Raw genomic sequence first — 13,534 nt, forward strand, 5'->3', positions numbered from 1 at the left:
CCTGTGGGATGAAGCTGTTGCAGAGTCTGGCAGTGAGGGCCCGAATGCTTCGGCTTTTCCGGATGGTAGGAGGGTGAAGAGTGCATGTGAGGGGTGTGTAGAGTCCTTCACAAGGCTGGTGGCTTTCCTGATGCAGCTGGTGTGTTGTAAATGTCCGTTATGGAGGGAAGAGAGACTCCGATGATCTTTTCAGCTGTCCTCACTATCCACTGTAGGGTCTTGCGGTTGAACTGGTGTTGAGAGTCCAGGAGAAGTTCTCCTCTAGATGAACATCTGAAAAGCATGAAGAGGAGTTGTGTAAAAATGCACTGGACTAAACACGTTTGGAAGAAAACATATTTGTTCATTTATTATTTAAATAAACTAACAATTGTATTTAGAAAGTCAAAATGTCCAAATTCTAAACCAAATGTCTTATAATCAAAAACAAAAAAACAAAAAATGAGGGTGCTTTGTGCATAAACCCTCATATTACAAATACTCGACGTACATTGTGCCAGTTTATGAGCACTTGCACAAACAAGCAAATAAAACAGGAGCGCCAATATATGACCATACAGCAGGTGGCACCATGGCAGCTTGGAAGTATGAACGGAGTTCATTTCACCAAGTGAAATAAATAAATAAATAAATGAATAAAAAGACGAGGAGAAAGAATCATTACTGAAGTACTGAAGAAATCTGTATGCAAATGAAACATATGTGGAGTCATGTGTAATAAATAGTATCGTCACCAAGGTTAGCCGCTGGGATTTCCCAATAAAAAAAAAAGAATATCTAACCCTTGCCACGTCCACAGATAACGTGCGTCACGTGGAAATCAGGTTTGGCCAAGTGCAGAACCGTGAGAAGAAGGGGCTTGAGGTACGATCATCACATTTTCTGTGATTTCATTACACATTCTAATGTTACAGTTGACGGCGGTACAAGACGAAATCATGAGATGAGAACCAATTTAGCAATATTCGTTCGAACCTTCGTACGTGGTCGTGCCTGTTAGCGTCGACTGGGCAGGTTGCCATGTCCGCTTAGTGTTCCAGCTTCCTTTTTATAAACATGAAGGTATTTTGTGCAGCAGGTTTTATGACTTTACACATGCTATGCAAAATATTAATGCGTACGTAATATCAATCTACAAACAATCATTTAAAAAAGTCATCACGTCGATGGTTTTGTCTGTTTTTGGGTCTCTTTTGTTGCCTTTGTTTTACTTGATCTGGCAACCCTGCGCGGAAACTGTCCCTAATACATTAACAAGGAACTTTTGCTGTAAGAAGCCGCTTAATAAGAGGTTTGGTATCTTAAACTTTAGGATGCAGCCAGAATACCTATTAGTATTCTGTTTTGTGTGTAGATGGAGAAGCTGGAAACGCGCTGTCCACTGGTGGATCTGAATGGAATACCAATGCTGAAGCAGGTCGTCACACACTTCCATCGCGTGGAGACATTTCAGCCATTTCCAGAAGACCTGCTCATTTCCACTTACCCCAAAGCAGGTAAGCCGAGAAACGCCAGCGCGGAATAGGTGATGTAACTGTGCACCGCCCCTGAGTTGCCTTCTCCTCCCATAGGGACAACATGGACACAGGAGATTGTCGACCTGATACTGCATCATGATGACTTCGAGAAGTGCAAACGTGCCCCCATCCACGTCCGCGTGCCATTTCTTGAGATGAATTCAGCCGACCCCGCATTTTCTGGTCTGAGTACCAAATAAAATATCCATTTTTATGTAGTCTATTACAACACTTTTGCAGTGAATGCTTTCTTGTTTTGTGCTGCTAAAGGAACTTGCTTGTTGGAAAAGATGGACCCCCCTCGTGTGATCAAAACACATCTTCCTTTGCAACTCATTCCCCAATCATTTTGGGATGCAGGCTGCAAGGTACTATAATAGGGAAATCGTGGCTAGGTTATTTCACAATGTTGATGCTGCTTGTTTTAACAGATCTGGCAACAATGGCAGCAGTTGCCAGGTGGAAAATTATATTGCAGTTCGGTCCTGGAAAGACACAAAGTTTTTCCAGCTCTCTAGAAATGATTAAATCACTTGGAAGAAAATATGATATAAATGGATCTTAACAGTCCAGTGAAACCATGTTTGTGGTCAGAGGTGGACCTTTTAGGTTCTGAAAATAATCCAGATCAGTGGGGCTCAATGTTCAGCCTGTAGGTTTAAAGCAAAAGAAAAAGCTTAACAATTAAAAATCCCCTATTTTTTTAGAAGTCTTAGTGATCCCCTAATACGTTATCTGAAGTCTCTTTTTAAAATTCAGCCGTGGTGCAGGATTTACAGCCACTTTGAACCAGATTTCCCCAGGATGCACAATTTCAGTGGTGTGTCACTTTAAAAGCTAATGAGGAGGAGAGAGGCGGGACGAGTAGGAGAGCAGCCTATAGAAGTTGAGGAGGCATTTGTACAAATGACATCATCAACACCATTCACCAACCACAATGTTTGGTGAAGACAGAAAGTCGTATCAGCGTTTTTCCAGAAAAAGTTCCACAGATTCTGCTGAGTCTGCATGACTGAACCAAAAAAATATATATACATTTGTGATAATTTTCACATCCAATCACAGAGCAACTCCAATGCTTTGCACATTTGTAAGCCATGACAGTTGGTGGATCTACAAAAAGAGAAATATATTGAATATGTTTAATTTAAGTAATACATTGATCTAGATACATGTTCATAATGTTGATTTTTTAAAATTCCCCTTTCAGGTGATATATGTGGCCCGCAATCCTAAGGACAATGCTGTTTCATATTTCCATTTTGACCGTATGAATCTTGTTCAGCCAGATCCAGGCTCATGGTCACAATATCTTGATAAATTTATGAATGGAGAAGGTAAGTGCATTAAAGGACTAGCCATATTGTTTAAATGCAATTTTGTATAATGTGTAAAATATCAGAACCGTTTTCTTCACAGTGTCATGGGGATCCTGGTATGATCATGTTAAAGGGTATTGGAAGGAAAGAGACAAGAAGAAAATTCTTTATCTCTTTTTTGAAGACATGAAAGAGGTAAATTACTGCTTTCCATAACCATATAGATGCTTACACAGAAAAGTATATATTTGTTTCAAATCCAGGACCCAGGACATGAAGTGAAGCAAATTGCTAAATTCTTAGGATACAACTTATCCCAAAGGATGATTGAGGAAATAGTCCAACGGACTACGTTTGAGTCCATGCGTGACAATCCAATGGCAAACTATTCAGATGTGCCTGAGAATATCTTCAATCGCCAGGCCTCAGAGTTTATGAGGAAGGGTGAGGAGAAGCCTAATGTATGCACTGATAGTGCTGCTTAGAGGTATTTGACAAGGGGGTGAATGTACTTTTTTCACTTGATTGTGTAGGGGAGGTTGGCGACTGGGAGAACCATTTCAGTCCTGAACAGAACGCTACATTTGATGAGCACTACAAGAAAATGATGGCAGACCTTCCTATTCCCTTCCGATTCGTCATCTGATGAGCTGTTAACAGACCTCATTGAAACCTAATGACACATAAGTACATTTTAATTCAGTGTGAAATGTGAAGTTAGCCGTCAACGTTCTGTAAAGCAATGCTTGACAATAACCAAAAACACCTATAGCAGTGTAAGATCTCTTGGCCTCTTGTAAGACTGATTTGATTACATTTTTTATTTGAAAATTCGGATTGATTCTAGATTCCCCTTGATTCCACTTTATAACAGACCACAGAAATATCCAGCAGGTAATCATTTACGGTAGGGGAAACAGTTTACATTAAAGCATTACTAATTATGGATGGGAGTAGCCCTTTGGGTAACACACTCGAAGAAGACACAGGTTCAAACATCACGCACTACCATTGTGTCCCTGAGCAAGACATTTAATCCTGAGTGTCTCCGGGGGGGGACAGTCCCTGTAACTACTGATTGTAAGTCGCTCTGGATAAGGGCGTTTGCTAAATTTCCTCCACTGTAGCTGTCTGCATCAGACTTTAAAGGGAAGGGTCAGGACCCTCCACCCTCATCACTCCTCGCTCTGCACCTCGATCTCTCAGATCCTCCGGCACTGCTGGACTGGTACCACCATCTCTCAAGAATATTCTCTAGACTGTTCTCTGTCTTGGCTCATGTTGGAGTGAACTTTTACTAGATGTTTGAACAGCTGAGGCAATAAAAAAGCCTTGCTTTTTAGGACATACTTAAATTAAATATACATAAAAGCCTTATTTAATTTTAAAAAGTTGAGTTGTGAGTTATTAAAACTAATTGTTTTGCAGATTGGGTCCTAGTGATCCAAAGAGGGATTTTAATGATCGATATATTAAAGCACTTAAAAGGAAAATATGCCACATGCTATAAATTAAAATTCCATATTCTGTCAGATGTCTTCTTCTTTCCACTATCCTACTTAATGTTAATGTGTAATGTTTCATGCGGTACCTTTAAGTAATAAGTGAAGTCAGGTAATGGTTAAAACTGCAGACCCACAACAAGGGACGCTCTGTTCGCAATTTGCATGTTGTCCCCGTGTTTGCATGATTTCCCTGCACATTCCAAAGACATGCAGGTTATGTGAACTGCTAAACTCACCCTGGTGCGTGTCCTTGTGACATGCTTTGTGTGCCTTTTCCAGGGATTTCTGGGATAGGCTCCAGCTTCCCCACAACCCAGCCCTATTGAGAAAATAGATTTCTAGGAAAATAACACTAAGCTGTAACACCGAACTTTACAACTCTGTATAACACTTTTATAAAGCTTTTGCACAGAAATGGTATACTTGAAACATAACGTAAACCAGATCAGTTCTTTTCCTGGATTAACACCCAGCACCCCGTTTCACAACCTGCAACAGTCAGGTTTAAGATGCACCAATGACATAACTCAACTTAGGTTATATACAGCAGCCTGTAAACAGTGACCCCAAAGCTAAAACACGACGTGAAAAAAATCCAGTGGCATAAACACACCAAGCATACACAAGCACATTCTGTTTTTTCTCTGTTGATGCTCAACACTCTTGAAAATGTAAACAGCGGGTCTGAATGATTAGTGCACTTGAAATTAAAAGGATGTAATATATAGTGAAATATGTAGTATGTGCACAAGTGTGCATATTTTATTATTGTATGAGTAAACAGAAACGGTGAAAGACTGACTAGACACAAAGGCACAAATGTTAATAATGTTAATGATTATAAGAATGTTATTCACTGATATAGTAGTTTTATATATAATGTATATCCAGTAGTACAATAAATAACTATTTTAACCATTGATTGTTCATTGATTTTGATTGCTCAGCCATAACTGCAGTATACTGGAAATAAGCATGATGATCATTGTGTGAATTTTCAGCCACATTTATTAGTTACCCTTGTAAAGATAAGTAAAAAGTAGACTGTGTGACTGTTTTACCAGTGCATATACCAACAATAGTACATATGTACAATTGTTCTGCAAGGAACTCACATGCTGGATTTAAAAAAAAAAAAGTGTTCTTCACCTCTGGTTGATGCCAAAGTCAGAAAACGACTAAAAAAAAAAAAAAAAAAGTCTACTAAAGAAGGACAGAATGGTCATTGTATTCTTGCAAACTTATCAGACATGTCCATTTTCGTACATGACAGAATGAAATAATGTAAATACAGGATATAATTGTAATTATTATTATTCTTATTGTAATTATCACATGGGAAATGCTGCGTTTGACCCATGTCGCCTGCGGTTGTGGTAAAGGCGTGTAGGACAGCATTACAGTGTCCTCCACCCACACCTGGCGCCACACAAATGACCTTTGAGCCTAAAAGCTGCAACCGCGAGCCGAAGGAACTGACGTTTCATTAAAGCGCGGAAGGAAAGGAGGCAAGTTCCAACTAGGAGACAATTCATTCATTCAAATTTGCATTTAACTTGAATATTTCTAAACAGGCGGCTTACATCGTTTTATTCAATAGCCCGCTTATTGCTTTCTTAAACATGGGACAAATAAAACTATGTAAATATCCGCAGGACGCGGTGGAGATGCTGTCCTTTCTATCCTCCACATTTCCGACATTAACTGGCTGGTTGATGTTAGAAACAAACCCTCTTGATCAATTTCTGCAAGGTGAGACATGACCAGGTTACAAAGTAAATGATACAAAAAAAAAGACTTCGCTGCTGAATATTTGCAACCACATTTGCACGTTTCATGACGAAACCCAGGAGCCGTTGGCGCATGTGGAATTGTGGTGCTTTGTAGCTTGTTGCGGGTGTATCTGTTCACTGAAGCCCACAGGTGAGCTCATTCGCACATTGATCAGAAAATGAATATGGTTTTAATTATTGGCACAACGTCGCGGGTCAAAATGGTTGTTTCGTGTCAGCTTCTCTCTAGTTGACCTCTCCTCCACTCTCTAGCACAGACCGCGACGTACGTCCAGGCGAAAAACCCAAACACAGCCCCGTGGGCAGGAGGAGTGGGCTGACAGGGGCTCTGCAGTTTTGGGTCCTGGCCGGGATCCTGTCTGTGGTGGGACCTCGCGTTGCCTCACTCGTGGTGCTGGAGTTCTCCCTCAGGGCAGCTTCAGCACGGATTACAGCGGGAGCGGTGAGCGTTCATTACGCCGTGAGGGTAGAGCCATGGGGTCAACATTAAAGAAAGGGGCGGTGGGCCTTTTGTATGAGTACCGGGGTGGTAGTGGCCTAGTGGGTTAGACACTCGCCTATGAACCAGAAGACCCGGGTGTCCCTGAGCAAGACACTTAACCCTAAATTGTCCCTGTAACTACTGATTGTAAGTCGCTCTGGATAAATGTAAATGCTGTAAACGTAAATGAGTATACTGGGCAGACATTTTGAGCGTGCTTCGAAAGCCAACCAAATTCCATCCGCCTAACGTGCTCTTCCTCTGCGCCTCTAGGGTTCACGGAAAGGTTTTGAAGAACAATTGCTGGTTCAGAGCCAGTTCTCTCTGGGCTGTGCTTTGAGCTGCAGCCTTCACTTTCTCCATGAAGGGGCACCACAACGCTGGCTGAGTCTTTCGATCGCTGCAGCGCTGAGCTGGTACCTGGCCGGGCTGTCCGGCCGACTGCAGGAGCACGTGATGGCGCTCTACCGGCTACACAGTTCCCAGCGATACTGCGGCGTGTGCATCGGACTCTTGAGCTCGGGGAGCTCCATCCTGCCTTACCTGTGCCGCGCACTCTTCCTCACGTTCGCTGTGGCCGCGGTCGCGGCCATATCGACCATAAACCAGAACTTTCTCTCAGCCTCAGAGGCCCTTCGCTTCTGGACACCCCTGACCATTTGTTACACATTGTTGGTGGTTTATATGCAAGGTGAGGGCGCGACATGAAGCGAAGTGATTGTCACGTGTCTAGTGCCCCGAGCACAGCACACGGTGCACACAATGAAATTTGTCCTCTGCATTTAACCCGTCACCCTGAGTGAGCAGTGGGCAGCCATGACAGGCGCCCGGGGAGCAGTGTGTGGAGATGGTGCTTTGCTCAGGGGCACCTTGGCAGATCGGTGTTCAAACCGGCAACCTTCCGATTACAGGGCCGCTTCCTTAACCGCTAGGCCACCACTGCCCAATGAAGAAACGGTCGTTTTTAAAACCACAAGAGACTTACAGCGGAACGCACTTTCTTTCAGAGGAGCAGCACCGGCAGCCTAGCGGCAACAGTGCCCTGCACACGGTGGTGGTGCGACTGGGTGGGCTGCTGGTCCTGATGCTGACTGTGGGCCGGTGGGCAGATGTGCTACACGTACTCGTCTGCTTTCTGGGCGAGGCCACCTGCCTGCTACTGGCTCAAGACATTCTGGACACTGCGACAAATGTGAGCATCCCTTCAGGCTGACTATTCTTTTTAAATCCCCTTTTTATTAGTATACCTGATGTAGAACATTTTTTTGTTAAAATGCATGCAAACTTTCCCCATAGAGTACCACAGAGCCAAGATTCTCAGCACAGAAGCGGTCAACTCAAGAGGAGACACATACGAGTAAACAGACATGATCAAACTAAATGAACACAATAATTCAAGGGCGGCACTTGCAAACATGCACAGATCACAAAAAGAATAAAGCAAAGGGAACATAAGTGAAAACCTGAACAGGAATTGCATTTTCCTTTTCTGACACAGCTGTGATTGCAGATTCCTTATAATGAAGTTATTAATTAACATTAAACTGTACATAAAGCTATTAACTGCAGCCTGTTGTTATGCATTTGAATCAGAATATCTTTATTGTAATAGTAACAAGTAAATAATATTTGATATTTGATCACTAATCTGATTTCTTTTTTTAAACAGACATACATACAGTACAGGCCTAATGTTTGGACACCTTCTCATTCAATTTCATGACCATTTACATTTGATGCCTTCAGTGAGAATCTACCAAACTATGAATGAGCACATGTGGAGTTATGTACTTAACAAAAAGTGGAGTCACCGGACCTGAACCCAATCGAGATGGTTTGGGGTGAGCTGGACCGCAGTGAAGGTAAAGGGGCCAACAAGTGCTAAACACCTCTGTTTGGAGACTGTTGGAGAACCATTTCAGGTGACGACCTCTTGAAGCTCATCGAGAGAATGCCAAGAGTGTGCAAAGCAGTAATCAGAGCAAAGAAACTAGAATATAAAACATGTTTTCAGTTATTTCACCTTTTTTTGTTATGTACATGGTCATGAAAATAAAGAAAACACATTGAATGAGAAGGTGTGTCCAAACTTTTGGCCTGTACTGTATATACGTGCATGTATTTAGAAATGGTGGGGGCCGATGAGGTGACAGGTTGAAAAACTATTATTTTACCCTCAACACATTCTGCGCGGAGAATAACGTCGCCTCACCACGCAGGGAATGTTGGCTGGACATTTTAATTGTAAAGGCGGACACTTTAAATGCCTTCTCATAAACCGCTGGCAGACTGAGAGCTGAGAATAAATACGTAGTGTGTGAGCCATTAAAAAAATCGTGCCACACGACACAAAATGGCCGGAGCGTTACAACCGCTAATCTTCGATGCCTAACAAATGTGTTTGACAAAATGGCGTCTGACAAGAAAAAAAACACACACTGACAAACACAATAGCGAAGGTTTCACAAAGGAGCAGAATTCCATCTTTTATGGTCACAAACCGTCATTTTAAGGTCGAGATATTTACACTGGTGTAGAAAAAAAAAAAAAAAACAGAAAATATAGGATTAAAAAAAATTTACTTTGGCAAATCAAGGTCGACACAACTCGAATCGATGCTGCACGATAATTACGCTTAAATACGCTTTGTAGACCTTATATACACCTCGCTGTCAACAATCACACGAGAACAAAGAGCGCGCCGTGCTTTTTATATCCATGGCGTGACGTGTAAAATCCTTCCGACATAGTTCCCAAAACAATGCCGACAACACGCATTTTTCATAATCCCGGTAGACATTTCGAGGTTTAAAGGCCTCGCCTTTGGCGTGGGAGCTGCTCTCTTGGCGGAGGACAGCAGTTTTAGTTCCATCACAGGGCGACAACAGAAGGTCCCACTCTGGTTACAGAGTTTCATTTCACTTCCCGGCGCCTTATACTTTTTTTTTTTTTTTTTTTTGCTGAGGCACGAATAAGTCCAGGTCCTGTGTCGAGCTAGTCTGTTGATCATTGTGGAACGTGAGGGGACACGTGTTGCGACATCGCCCGCCGCACCAGAGGACCGCTTTCCAGAGGTTTCGGCGCCGCAGCCTCTCCAACAGTCGCCCTCTGTCGAGTCCCGCCGTGGGCGTTCCGTGCGCATGCGCGCCGCTGTCACTGCGGCCCGCGGTTTGCCGCATTCTCGCGCATGCGCAGTGGATAAACAACAACAAGACAATCTCCCAGTGTGTGTGTGTGTGTGTGTGTGTGTGTGAGGGAGCGATCGAATAAGAGATAAGAAAGAACAAACGCTCCTTGTCTACGGATGCGTTTTCCACCTTTTTAAGTCACCTGGTTTGCAGAACTGCGCTACATGTAATCACCGCACAATGACGGTTCGATCTTATCGCTGGACTTTTGGACCAGGCTACCTCCCGTGCTGCGCCGCTGTTAATAATTAAACAGCACGCCCAGTGTCGCTTTGCGTGCCGTTCTCCGATCTCAGGAAGCAAATTGCAAGCGCGCATGTGTCCGTGTCGGTGTGCCAACAATGCTCGGCTGTCTTTAAATGTTTAGGACTGTGCAGCTCCTGGTTACATACACTTATCATATTACACTTGACTCCTGCGTGAGCAGCGAAGCAGTTGTTCTTTAAACACTGCTCGCTGTTTGCTGGTGCCTTGCCAGGAGTAACAAGAAACAACAAACGCTCATACTCCGCTATACTCGTAGTTTTAAGGGTGATCTCGTCCGGGTGGTTGTGGGGAATATCCAGAGTATAAATAAATAAATAAATAAATAAAAGTGAAAAATATCCACAGCTAGTAATTTCGTGAAGAGGCGTGAGGTGCCCTTCCTCTGGGAGAACAGGGACGCGCTTGGTCATTTTTAAATGTGGTTTAGACGTGTGACCGTGACTCCGCGGAAGACCACAGGTGCGGTGCTGAAAGCGCTAGTGGAGAAATGCTTGCTTCTGCATTTCATTGAGAATTGAATTAAAATGTTGTCACCACGTAACTATGACGTGTCCCAGAACACATAAGCACCGTGCGCATGTCATTCCAGTCTCATGGTCATTCTCGCCCATTCATTCTTCCACTCATAGAACCGCGGTTACACATCTACCCAGTGTTCTATTTTCTTCCCTCCAGCCTGCCGGGGTATAGCTGAAAGAACTAATGCAGCAGTGGCCCAACCTCCTGATTACGGCCCCGTAATCAGAAGGTTGCCGGTTTGAATCCCGATCCGCCAAGGTGCCACTGAGCAAGGCACCGTCCCCACACACTGCTCCCCGGGCACCTGTCATGGCTGCCCACTGCTCACCAAGGGTGATGGGTTAAAAGCAGAGGACACATTTCGTGGAGCCACATTCAGCCTGTAGAACCGCGCAAAAGAACAGGGGAGATCTCCGCTTAGCTGCACCACAGCTATCAGAAAGTGGAACACCGTTAAGGGCTTGCCAAGATGTTGCCAGAGCATGTGTCTAGTGCCCCGAGGCCCTGTATGCTGTGGTAATTGCCTCTACAACACAATCTTATAAGAGTGGCCTAGTCAGAGCAGAACCCCTGCATGCACAGCTGAAGCAAATAAACAACTAAAACCCACAGTCCTATCAATGTACGAATGCAGAGACCTAAAAAGACATAACTAAAGACGAATGTGTTGTTGGACACGGAACTGCCATTAACCTTGTTGGCCAATTAACAAACTGCGGTGACAACACCTTTGGTAAAGGATTGGGCCACAGTGATGCCCCCTTCAAGAAGGCCACCACCAAACAATGGGACCCAAGTGAGGCGCATCACCCTCATCCAAAGCCACTACATACACCTTGAGCATGGATACAGATTTTTGGGCAGTGGTGGCCCAGCGGGTAAGGAAGCGGCCCTGTAATCAGAAGGTTGCCGGTTTGAAACCCGATCTGCCAAAGTGCCACTGAGGTTCCACTGAGCAAAGCACCGTCCCCACACACTGTTCCCCATGGGGTGGTAATAGCCTAGTGGGTAACACACTTGCCTATGAACCAGAAAACCCAAGTTTAAGTCCTGCTTTCCCTGAGCAAGACACTTAACCCTAAGTTGCTCCCTGAAAATACTGATTGTAATGCGCTCTGGATAAGGGCGTCTGATAAATGCCGTAAATGTAAATGTAAATATCATACCTCTTAATGCATTGGAGGCCGGCAGTGGAAGTCCAGACAGTAACTGGTTGTAAGTGTTGACAGTAGACATTTGTTGGATGTTATTAAGGTCCAATGATTGATGTCCATGAAATTCCTGCCATCAGTGAATGTGTCTGAGTGTATGTTTAAAAAAAAAAAAAGTGAAGTGATTGTCACACGTGATACACAGCAGCACAGCACACAGTGCACACAGTGAAATTTGTCCTCTGCATTTAACCCATCACCCTGAGTGAGCAGTGGGCAGCCATGACAGGCGCCCGGGGAGCAGTGTGTGGGGATGGTACTTTGCTCAGTGGCACCTCAGTGGTACCTTGGCAGATCAGGATTCGAACCAGCAACCTTCTGATTACGGATCCGCTTCCTTAACCACTAGGCCACCACTGCCCCAAAAGTGCAGAGCTGCATTGGCCGGGAAGGCCAATGTGGAGGTGGAAGGCAATGTGTCCACACGTGGTGTGGCACCACTACATCTGGAGGTTGAGGGCTCTGACGGTGAGGTACATGGGAAGCCCCAGAAGTTGACCTATAGGGGGTATGTACCCACATGGCAAGAGCGAGACACTGTAGTGGACATGCGCCAATCAAGTGTATCTTGTGCAGCTGGTCCAAATATTCCCTGTGACAATTGGAGATGTCTTAATGCTTCTGGCACAGGAGATTGGGCTAACCACAACTGGCATCAGGCCTGCACCAACGTGCCCAAGACAGAGCCACACTGGTTGGCAATGAGACCCATTGCTTGCGATGCTCTCTCCAGGGCATGGGTTGGGACAACTGAGGTAATGGGTGCAGGTTGTATGACCATCTGTAGTCTCCATCAGATTAGGGCATGTAGCACCTAATGTAGCGGTTAAGGAAGCGGCCCCGTAATCAGAAGGTTGCCGGTTCGAATCCCGATCCGCCAAGGTGCCACTGAGGTGCCACTGAGCAAAGCACCGTCCCCACACACTGCTCCCCGGGCCCCTGTCATGGCTGCCCACTGCTCACTCAGGGTGATGGGATAAATGCAGAGGACAAATTTCACTGTGTGCACTGTGTGCTGTTGTGTATCACATGTGACAATCACTTCACTTTCACTTAAATCCATTTCGCTAGTGGGATAAGCCTCAAGGAGAAAAACAAGAAAAACATAAGAACCAGAACACAAAGCACGCCACCCTCCACCCCTGTCAACATAATATTCCACCCTGTATGGTTTTTATATGTTTATCATTCATTCATGTATGTCTTTTTGGTAATGCATCTGCACTTTATCCCTATGGGCATATCTTGCACTGTCACTTTTCTTGCACCTTTGTGGATTGGTAACAAATGTAGTAAATTGTCATTGTGAAACACTGCAGCACAGCACACAGTGACACAACAAAATGTGTCTTCTGCTTTTAACCATCTGTTACGTCCCTGGACGTATGCTTCCACGTGTTCTGTGTGGCTGGCTGTGTTTTTGTGTCCTGTCTCTTTTAGGTTGACTTTGTGAGTTCAAGTCTACCAGCTCCACCTACCATCTGCCTATTGGTCACCACCACCTATATAAAGAGACTTTGGATGGTGTTTGGGAGGTCCCCAGGGTCCACGGAGATCTGCAAGGAGCTCTGTTGGGGATCTCATTAGTGTGTATTGCTGCTTTGTGTGATAGACCCTTTGTTGTTATTACCTGTTAGCTTTATGTGCCCTTTTTGTTAACCTTTGTGTGTGTTTGAGTTATCCCCACTGGACAACCCTTCCTTTAGGCTGTACTGATGTTGGTTAGCTGTGCTG

At 44.4% G+C, this 13,534-nt stretch overlaps 2 protein-coding genes across 2 annotated transcripts; both read left to right on the top strand.

The window, feature by feature from the left end:
- The first annotated feature begins 709 nt into the window (after window positions 1-709).
- Window positions 710-5,261, top strand: sult1st5 (sulfotransferase family 1, cytosolic sulfotransferase 5). Its single transcript, XM_028994464.1, has 8 exons — window positions 710-864; window positions 1,355-1,496; window positions 1,572-1,700; window positions 1,788-1,885; window positions 2,728-2,854; window positions 2,937-3,031; window positions 3,100-3,280; window positions 3,370-5,261. The coding sequence occupies exons 2-8, from the start codon at window positions 1,355-1,357 to the stop codon at window positions 3,480-3,482; spliced, it is 885 nt and encodes a 294-aa protein (XP_028850297.1). The 5' UTR covers window positions 710-864; the 3' UTR covers window positions 3,483-5,261.
- A 140-nt stretch (window positions 5,262-5,401) lies between these two features.
- Window positions 5,402-8,174, top strand: tmem82 (transmembrane protein 82). The gene is made up of 6 exons (XM_028994465.1): window positions 5,402-6,093; window positions 6,192-6,264; window positions 6,387-6,576; window positions 6,889-7,306; window positions 7,623-7,807; window positions 7,912-8,174. Exons 1-6 carry the CDS (start codon window positions 5,964-5,966, stop codon window positions 7,984-7,986), a joined length of 1,071 nt encoding a protein of 356 aa, XP_028850298.1. The 5' UTR covers window positions 5,402-5,963; the 3' UTR covers window positions 7,987-8,174.
- Window positions 8,175-13,534: the final 5,360 nt, after the last annotated feature.

Source organism: Denticeps clupeoides, chromosome 10 (assembly GCF_900700375.1).
Source record: "Denticeps clupeoides chromosome 10, fDenClu1.1, whole genome shotgun sequence".
Lineage (NCBI taxonomy): Eukaryota > Metazoa > Chordata > Actinopteri > Clupeiformes > Denticipitidae > Denticeps > Denticeps clupeoides.

Coding starts and splice junctions, on each gene's coding strand:
- sult1st5 (XM_028994464.1), top strand. CDS start 1,355: ATGGAGAAGCTGGAAACGCGCTGTCCACTGGTGGATCTGAATGGAATA. Junction 1,497..1,571: donor TTCCACTTACCCCAAAGCAG/GTAAGCCGAGAA, acceptor CTCCTCCCATAG/GGACAACATGGACACAGGAG. Junction 3,032..3,099: donor TTTTTGAAGACATGAAAGAG/GTAAATTACTGC, acceptor TTTCAAATCCAG/GACCCAGGACATGAAGTGAA.
- tmem82 (XM_028994465.1), top strand. CDS start 5,964: ATGGGACAAATAAAACTATGTAAATATCCGCAGGACGCGGTGGAGATG. Junction 6,577..6,888: donor CACGGATTACAGCGGGAGCG/GTGAGCGTTCAT, acceptor CTGCGCCTCTAG/GGTTCACGGAAAGGTTTTGA. Junction 7,808..7,911: donor TTCTGGACACTGCGACAAAT/GTGAGCATCCCT, acceptor CTTTCCCCATAG/AGTACCACAGAGCCAAGATT.